Source organism: Platichthys flesus, chromosome 5 (assembly GCF_949316205.1).
Source record: "Platichthys flesus chromosome 5, fPlaFle2.1, whole genome shotgun sequence".
NCBI lineage: Eukaryota > Metazoa > Chordata > Actinopteri > Pleuronectiformes > Pleuronectidae > Platichthys > Platichthys flesus.
Window position 1 is genome coordinate 11,270,197 of NC_084949.1, and position 9,367 is coordinate 11,279,563.

Genomic DNA, 9,367 nt, shown 5'->3' on the forward strand with positions numbered 1-9,367 from the left:
CACGGGGGGGGGGGGGGGGGGGATCTGTGCGTATTTGCATAAGAGGCAACTTAAGGTGAATTTCTATACGGAGTTGTGCTCTACATAGCTGGATGTGGAGTGCGGTGCGCTGCTGCCACTGCGTTAAACCCCCCTGCTGCTGCTACTGGAGGAGCTGAGAGAGCAGAAAGGAGGCTGCTGCAGGAATTATAGACTGGAGTGATAAAGGAGGTTACGACAGGGGGAGAGAGAGGGAAGGAGGAAGGGAGTGTGAGAGAGAGAGAGAGAGGAAAACCCTGACGTGCATCGGAGCAAAGGGGAGTATCCCGAGGTGAAGAGGAGAGATAGGGAGCAGACAGAGGACGGGAGAGGCGGATAAATAGCAGGAGAGAGGAGGAGGAGAAGGGACACGGGAAGCTGCAGCCGGGAGGATACCTGCAATCATCACACCAGGGACTTTAATCTCACTTACAAGTCATTTTAATTGAGGCTGCTGGTGACTGCGCCAAAACGCGCACTCATTGAGGATTTTCTCCGCCTGCACGTCCAACTTTTCCTTCTCTCACCCTCAATCTCTCGGGCTCACCCCCGTTCGCACGGAGGCTCCCTGCCCATCACTTGGTCCTCCGCTCGGATCTCTCCCTGTAGTGTGGAACCGGCTCTGGTGCAGTCATCGGATGTGATGGAGGCAGCGGCCGAGGTAGGGAGTTTCGTTAACGGTTTTCTGGACAGCTTTGGACACGCGGGTGCAGCTTCTGCTCCCGTGGGCTCTCACTTCGTTCTCACCCCAGCCGGGGCGATGGACTACAACTCGGTGACGGGACTGATGATGGGGGGACATGGGCAACAGCAGGAGCACCTCGTGTCCGCGGAGAGGCTGTCCCGGAGCCTGGCGGACCTCAGCCACCTGAAGGGGATCCTGAGGCGGCGGCAGCTCTACTGCAGGACCGGCTTTCACCTGGAGATCCGTCCCGATGGAACCGTGCAGGGCACCAGGAAGGACCACAGCAGATTCGGTACAGACCTTTTTAAATATTAACCATAAGAGTACAATTTTTATTAATATTAATAATATCAATAACATATTAATAATACTAATAATAGTCGTAGTAGTAGGTTATTGTTAAATGTGCGCTATAGGCTTTGTATGATGAAGTCAATTGACAGGTATCCTTATAGTGGAGCCATATGAGAGAACCCACACACACACTACACACACACACACACAGAGCTAAAGAGAGATTAAAGAATTAAGGGAAACATTTAAAACTGAATGTGTTATATTCTCTGTGCTCTGCCATAGAGCATAAAGTGGATCAAAATAGGATTTAAATAGAAGTAACCCACGGTATAGAGAGATTAAGCCTCAACACCCACTGGAGCACAATACTATCCATGGTACTACAGCCTCACAGGTTACAATAATCAGTTGCTGCATTGTGACACTACCATCTATGGTGGATTGAGAGCTCAGACTGCATCCGGTTAAACATCATATGTTCCTATGCAAATAAAGGTGGAACAACAGTTTGAATATGTTGTGTTTGCACATTTCTGCCACATTTCTCCTTAGATTAGATTCTGGAGGCTTTTCTTTACTTTGACCAGGTTATCTTCAGTTATCTACATAAACAGCTGCTACCTGCGGCAGATCAAAAGTAGACCTGTTAGAGAGGTTTTTTTTGTGCTGCAAGGCTTCAGCACTTTGGCACTTGATTTATTCCATTCGAGGCTTGGATGTTACTTGCCAGAGGCCATTCCAGACACCCAGCCTTGCTTGTCAGAGTCAGCTGGTGCACACATACCGTAAGGAGAACATGTACTTTACTTTTTGACTGCACTGAGTGCAGTTAAAAGTTAGTCTGACAGGTCTTAAGAAATGTTGCATTTGGGTGGTTCATATGATGTTGTAGGATATTATAATATGAATTAAAATAAGACTAAAATGTTTTCAGATGTCTTTATGATGTTAAAGTAACTATTGTAGGTTGCTTTGGACAAAAGTATCTGCAAGTGAATTTAATGTAATGTAATGTGTGTGTGCAGGTATTCTGGAGTTCATCAGTCTTGCTGTAGGACTGGTCAGCATCAGAGGGGTGGACACTGGCCTCTACCTCGCCATGAACACCAGGGGTGAACTGTACGGATCGGTGAGTACACAAACTATTGAACGCTCACTAATAATTTTCACTTGCACCTATATTTTAGGTGACACATTTAAAACCATTAAATTCATGTCTCGTCTTTTCTGCTTGTCGTTCTTCCTGTAGGAGAAGCTCTCAGCAGAATGTGTTTTTAAGGAGCAATTTGAAGAAAACTGGTACAACACCTACTCCTCCAACATCTACCGGCATGGAGAAAAAGGTGCATTTTACTTTGTCGCTCTGAACAAAGACGGGACGGCCCGGGACGGAACAAGGTCGAGACGACATCAGAGGTTCACTCACTTCTTACCGAGGCCCGTGGACCCGGATAGAGTACCAGAGCTGTACAGGGACATACTTGGCCAGAGGTGAGACTGACGGGGGCGTTAGTCAGAGCCGGTCTAAGCTGAAAAGCAAACCAAGTGCACGCTATCCCGACCCCTGCTCGAGGAAGATGGGAGATCTTGTTGATCTACACTGAGCTAGATCATAAAGAGTGCACCTAATCAACACTCCCCCTCACTAGAACGGAAGAAGGAATCTGACCCTCTTGGAAGAAGAGTGAAGGTGGAGTTTGACTTAACAGCGCCAAGGACCATCTGTGGAGGATGTGAAGGCCCCATGACTGACAGACAGGCTACCTTGCTGCTTTATTGGCCTATGCGGATGCCCTGGTGGTCTAACAGTTATACTTCGGATTTCCACTGAGTTTCCTCAAGACTACCTGCTAGTCTGGTCTGCATGTTAAAGAGGAAAAAAGTGTGGAGCTCCTAGTTGAGATCAACAACTGGCTGCTAATATCTTTCTATGCTGTGACTGCTGAGTCTTACCATTTTCATTGTTTTCAGTAGGGCTTCTTATTTCTTTCTCAACACTACCGTGGCTGCTATGTAAACGATTTACTGAAATGCATAATTCACGATACAGAGTGGCTGGTTTACACTAATAGGTAGTTTCATGCACTGGAAAGCAGCCATGTTTGTTCTCGGTAAAATGGATCTGTATCAGGCTGACGACATTGGATTGGACTTCCCAAAGACAGGAGGTGATCAGAGAAAATGTGACTTTTATACAAAGTGCAAGGATCAAGAGAAGAACCTGCCCAATGGTGTTTCATGAGGACTTTTCTGTGTCCTGTAATACTGCGTGTTCTGGTGGAACTCTAGAGACCCATTCTTGAATCCAGTGAAGGAATTGTGTTGTTCTCTGACTGACCGCATGGAACCGATACCTTTTACGAACATGTTGACAGATTTTATTCTTATTTATGAAATTTTGTTACCTAGGACATACAGTATATTTATTTCATATATTTATTTATTTTTGAGAATATATTTTTTACAGGTATGAGAGAAAATTAAATAAAAAGTATCCCCAAAAAGCCATGAGAGATTGTTCTTGTTTATTGCATCATCACAGTGTCTTTTTTCTCTGATTTCTCACTGACCGTGTGTGTTCTGAGCTTGAAACTGTAAAATGCGAAGTATTGCAGAAAATAATTTGCATGGACAATTGATGACGAAATCTCCTCTTAGTTAAAAACACCAAAGCTTTATTTACTGCCATGAGTCAATTTGGTCAATTTGATCTGCCTATTCACAAACATAGATACAAATTTTGATTATCTCTTCAGAAGAGCTTATTTTTTGCCTGTCTGTGGGCAGGATCACTCAAAAACTAGCAAATTTTAATGAAATGTTTTGGAGGCATGACCCAAAAAAGTCCATTGAATTTTGAAGTGGATTTGGATTTTTGTGTAGATCCAGGGATTTCTTTCATTTTCTATGTCAAGGCAAAATAGGGTATTAGCCTTGACAGCTGTATTTTTTGTTTTCCAAGCACCCATTTAAATTCCTCATCATTTTTGTAGAGCTTCAAACTTCATTGCTGCTGTCCAAAACTGTTAAAAAATTGAAAATATGCTCTATGGACCTGCAAGGGACAGAAACATAAAATAATAATGCAGCACAGACTGTCACAGACAATCTATGTCTTGACCTTGAGAAATGTGGTTAGGGAATTGTCGTACCTGCCCTTGAATTTTTTTTTTAACTGAACTACTAATACAAAGCATTTTATATCTTGTTTATACTTAAGTACGTCAAAGTCAGGTATGCACTTGGTGGAGGAGTATTACTAACTGATTTATATACTAAAATGCACAGTGAGAACCAAAGTCGGTAAGAAGGTAGGAGAAAATGTAGATCCAGTAGATGGTGGTAATGCCCCTTGACGTAGGAAGAGGAAGAAGAATAGGCTAATGTAATATGCTGTCAATATTCCAGTCTATTAGCTTTGTGTTTTAATGGGACACAAATTCAAAATGCATGAATCAACTGATTTATCAGAAGACTAAAGCCAAGATTAGTCAAGCAAATAAAAAAGAATGGGCTCATGTCTGTCCATATCTGCCAACATATGGCCTATATTTTTAGCTCTGGTATTGTTAAAGGTAAACCTAAAATAGATGACACCATCATGTACTAGCTCAGAAACTCAGTTTTGAATTCTATATCAAGTATTTTCAAGCTTTAATATCTGAACAATTCCTCTATATTGAAGTCTTAATCTTCAACCCCACAATTCAGGAACAGAAGGAAATTTCAGGAGTTTTACATGTGTACAAGCGACTGGACTTGCTTGTCTGAAACGACTCCTAAATATATCGTGCTCTATTTTTATACACACTTAGAACAATCAACTGAGTTATAACAGGGTAAGCTCTTTTTTGTGGAGGACAAAGTATCATCAAAAGCTACAGAGTTGCTGCTAAATGGATCTTTAGGTGAGATTATTTTGGTAATCAGTGTGTCTGTGTTTATCTCTAATTCAAGTGCAGTCAGATCAGGATAAATTTTGAAAGTGGAGTGAAAAAGGAGTGGATATCATTTAGTTAAGAAAGGTTGGTATCTTTTGAATGACTGTGTCCCTCTTAATTTGTTCTAGCCTTTGTTTCTAAAGGCTAAGGGCTCTAACAGGCTCAAAAGGGTTTTGTTAGTGAATTGCGATGCTTGAACCCTCATCTGCAGCATTCCAAGACTGACCTTGAACAATACTGAAGCATTGCCCTGTGCTACCTTTTTATCTGTTCCTTCAACATCTGGCCCATGCTCGCCTGACACTGAAGAAACACCAGCTCTGTCATATGTGTCCTGAAGTAGCTTTTTCTTCAGCTACATTTCACATCAAGGAGATGTTGCAATATAACAGCCAGCATGCAGGCCCATGGGCTCGGCAACAGTTTTCAGATAAGATTACAAAACGGTGCGCTTCACATCTGCCCAGCTGTACAGACCGGAGCATGGTTACATTGTGTCTATAGAGAAGACATGGTTCAGTGTGTGTGTGTGTGTGTATGATCCTCTGATGGGGGTGTACAGTGCAGGATGAGAGGGAGAGAACATCAGAAAGACAGTGCTTGAGTACCAGCATATGTACACGGACTGAGAGTGTAAATCAGAGAGAGAGAGAGAGAGAGAGAGAGAGAGAGAGAGAGAGAGAGAGAGAGAGAGAGGTATGACTTTAAAGTTTGTAAGAAGCAGGTGGGTTTCTGTGAGGAACAATTCGAAAAAAAGACCATATGAGGGTTCTTAGTGTTGCCGGCCTGTCAAGCTGCAATCTTTGAAGTGTGTGTGTGTGTGTGTGTGTGTGTGTGTTTGCAGGAAGGAGGGGGCATGTTTATGTGACTCAAAGTGACTGCATGGATTCATGTCAGTACAACGTCTGTGAGTGTGTGTGTGTGTGTGTGATCTGTGAATCTGAATCTGTGTGAAGGTGAGCCAGGGGTTCTCCTGACTTGAGGGCTGTCTGACTGATGTGTGAAGGCCTGTATGTGTGTCTGTGTGTGTGAGGAGTGTGCACTGCCTCCACCCCTCTTTTCACTCTCGGTCTGTCCTCTGTGGGGTTTTCCATTGACTGGTTAGATCTCCACTGTTGGATCCAGCAGGTAATCGTCCATGCAGAGATAAAACCAGAGCAAAACAAGTTGAAAATGCTGAAATTCCCTTCAAAACACTTCTTTCTTGTATCTTTCCGCTGCGTCTCCTCAGCATGCTGTCTAAAATGCTCCATTAAAATTGCATGTTGTCTATTGCAGAATGTATGTAGTAACCAGCTGGTGTGCAGGGTCACATATTTATGCTTTTACCCCAAAACATAAAAACCTTTCAAGCCCAGTTCACTTCAAATGTATAGCTTCTTGTGCCGTCATGAAAGTGTGTGCGTGTGTGTGTGTATGTGTGTGTGTGTGTGTGTGCAGGGGAGTACGTGCATGCGGTTTGTTTTGTTTTTCTCAACAGGCAGGTGTAGAAGTCAGTGATCTCTGCTGGTACGTATCTACGACTTTGTCCACACAGGTGTTCGTCCTGCAGTCCTCAACACACAGACTCACAAATACACACAAACGCTTATGATATGCGCACACCATCTGTCATCACTTTTCTGTGCATGAGATTAATGGCGCTGTAGGAGTGACTCAGCTCTGCTGAATTGAGACATGATAAAAACAAACTATGTGTCCTTCCCAAATGCTTAGACCTACAAGCTGTGAACTCATCCAACAAATGACTCACAAATGACTTCAATTTTGACGCACTTATCAGAGGCAACAATTCTACAAACTTGGGTTGTACCCACCACTGTTCAAACCCACAAAATTTGAACTCAAGTTCTATTGAATGCCCCAACATTTGTATCAGTATCAGGACTTCGAATGGTTACTTTTTCTAATGTGCAAAATTCTGATTAGCTAAATGGTTGTTTGTCTGTAATGCCTGATAGCAGGTCATCTGTGGTAGACTTTCTAGGTTGTATCTGGCCTCTGGGGGGGGGGGGGGGGGTCTCCAGCTCCCTGTGTACCTCAAAGGACAAGCTAAGATATATAGCTGACAGGTTTGGTTTTAGATTCTGCTGCTACTTTAAGCTAAAAGGGTCAGCACAGCACCAAATTAAACAACTTACAGATATCGTTAGCGATTAAGTGGTGGTGGTAGTCAATGACAGTATCAGTGTTTACAGACAGCTGGTTACTAGCAGTGTCAGGGCTGGCATACTTTTGGGTGACCGAGTAGACCGCAATGGCCGAACCGAAATGAGATCGTCTTATCTATTGAGGAACTAGCCTTACCATCGCATGGTTAGCTGCTTTGAGCAGCTACACTTACGGCAGCTCAGCAGGCTGCCCATCTTGCATGTAAGCTTTGTCACCGGTCTGCAATGAATCCCTGGATAGTTTAGCTGAGAAGGATGTTTCACCCTTCGTTGCTAATGAATGGAGGGATGCATTTGTTGACTATATTTGGAGGTGCTTTCAAAATCAAGCAGCCTAGTTGCAACGTTGCGACGCAATCTGTCTTCGAATGCAGCCTTTGAATTAATAGTTTTGCAGCAGAAGGTTCTTTATACTAAAATAGACCTGAGTAGCAAAGGCATACTAAGGAATAGATAGAGTTGTACCCAATTATCTCTGAATAAACCATACACAGTGAAACCACAGCACAAGCTAAAGTAAACCAAGTGTGACTGACGTTCACCTCCACACCCTCCTGCCGTTTTCCCTCGGCCTGCTCCAATGAAAGAGTGTTCGCTGACATATTGCAGATGAAAGATTCACACCAGCGCACATATTTTCAACCCTGTTATCATAGATGGTTCCAAAGCAGTTGTTGAACATGTCGCTGAGCAGACGGCAGATTCCATGTCAAATACCCATCTAACCACTGTGTTCAGCTCATATCCACAAACCTGGAAACCACAAATTACACACAGCATGGGAAGGACATGAGACCGGGCAAAGAACGAACACCAGTCATAGGAGATCGAACTCTCTGAGTTTGTTTCAGAGAAGAACATAACAATTAAAATTGTAGTTTGTTGCCATAAAGACTTTGATTTACCTATTCTGGCTGAATTATGCTCGACAATGCGTGCTTGCCAGTAGATGTAGAAAGGAACATTCAAACTCAGTTGATCTTGTAGGTGTGTATGTTGCTCATGAAACGTTGTGGGGGTGAAATGAAGTGTAATAACCATCCAAGCTGGCTGAGCTGCACATCCTTTCTGGGAAAGTGCAGTGAATTTGAAAAAGAGGTATTGGGAAGAGAACTGATAGGAGGGAAGGGAAGGGATTAGAGATGAGACAGCAGACACTTATTCCCCTGTGGTTCTCCACCCCTGTGGTGTAAAATCATTTATGTGGCTTACGGCGGACATGTTTGCTCAATGCTATGGAGTCACAGACAAATTCACTACTAAATTCTTAATAGGAGTGGAAACATCCATTAACATGCCAGACAAGGAGGGGTAAAGGGAGGGAGAAGATGACAGGGGGAGGCACAAAACAATGTACTGTAAACTCAAATAAAAACCTATTTGGTAAAGGTGCTCTTATATAGTTTATTAGGGTATTGCTAGATTAAAAAAAATTATATGAAGTTGCACCGAAACATTGAACCACACAAAACAGATTTGAACATTTTCTTAAAGCTCATTTAAATTTTTCAGCTTCAGGGCAAATAGAGTCAAATTTGACCCTCAATTTACAGAGAGCTGAAATTGTCCTAAAAAAAAGGGGACGAAAAACTGGATATCATGTAATGTGAAAGTGTGTGTAAAAGGCTCATTTAAGAAAGTATGTAGAAATTGAGAACATTTTACATTATGTACAATAATTACTATTTATGTACCAATGGTCATAACACAGCAGTTCATAGATATGAGACTGGTTTGTGTATTGTCTTCTAGGATCAGTGCAAAAGAACTTCAAGCAGGATGGCTTGAACCTAAAAAGTTAACTAAAAGCTAAATTTGTTATCGCCCCACTATGTCCACTCTATGAGATGATATGACATTGACACAATTACTAAAAATGTTCGATAGTGTTTAAATTATTTAGTCTCCCTCCTACATTCACACCTTAAGAGGCCACAGCCCGAGACTCCTAAATACTCTGCAGACCCAGAATTCAATAATGGCCGCTGTATTTTTATTATCAGTCTTCATGGGTAGTCAAACACCACAGCCTCTGGGGTGTACACACACACACACACATACACACACACACACACACACACACACACACACACTTACACACAAATATAGAGAGAAAGAGAGAGAGAGAGAGAGAGAGAGAGAGAGAGAGAGCAAGAGGGTGGAAGTAATTAAAGCAAGTGGAGCCAAATTGAAGTTTATTGAACTCATCTCTCACACACTCCCGCTCCGTCGATAGATCACTCACCAAGCTCTAT

At 42.7% G+C, this 9,367-nt stretch overlaps 1 protein-coding gene across 1 annotated transcript; it reads left to right on the forward strand.

Moving 5' to 3' along the window:
- The first annotated feature begins 463 nt into the window (after positions 1–463).
- Positions 464–3,406, forward strand: LOC133954175 (fibroblast growth factor 20-like). Its single transcript, XM_062388493.1, has 3 exons — positions 464–995; positions 2,026–2,129; positions 2,250–3,406. The coding sequence occupies exons 1-3, from the start codon at positions 662–664 to the stop codon at positions 2,493–2,495; spliced, it is 684 nt and encodes a 227-aa protein (XP_062244477.1). The 5' UTR covers positions 464–661; the 3' UTR covers positions 2,496–3,406.
- The last annotated feature ends 5,961 nt before the right edge of the window (positions 3,407–9,367 follow it).

Bases quoted from the DNA above. Each gene is read 5' to 3' on its own strand.
- LOC133954175 (XM_062388493.1), top strand. From the start codon at position 662: ATGGAGGCAGCGGCCGAGGTAGGGAGTTTCGTTAACGGTTTTCTGGAC. The intron at 996-2,025 runs GTACAGACCTTT...GTGTGTGTGCAG, and splicing joins GAAGGACCACAGCAGATTCG to GTATTCTGGAGTTCATCAGT. The intron at 2,130-2,249 runs GTGAGTACACAA...TTCTTCCTGTAG, and splicing joins GGGGTGAACTGTACGGATCG to GAGAAGCTCTCAGCAGAATG.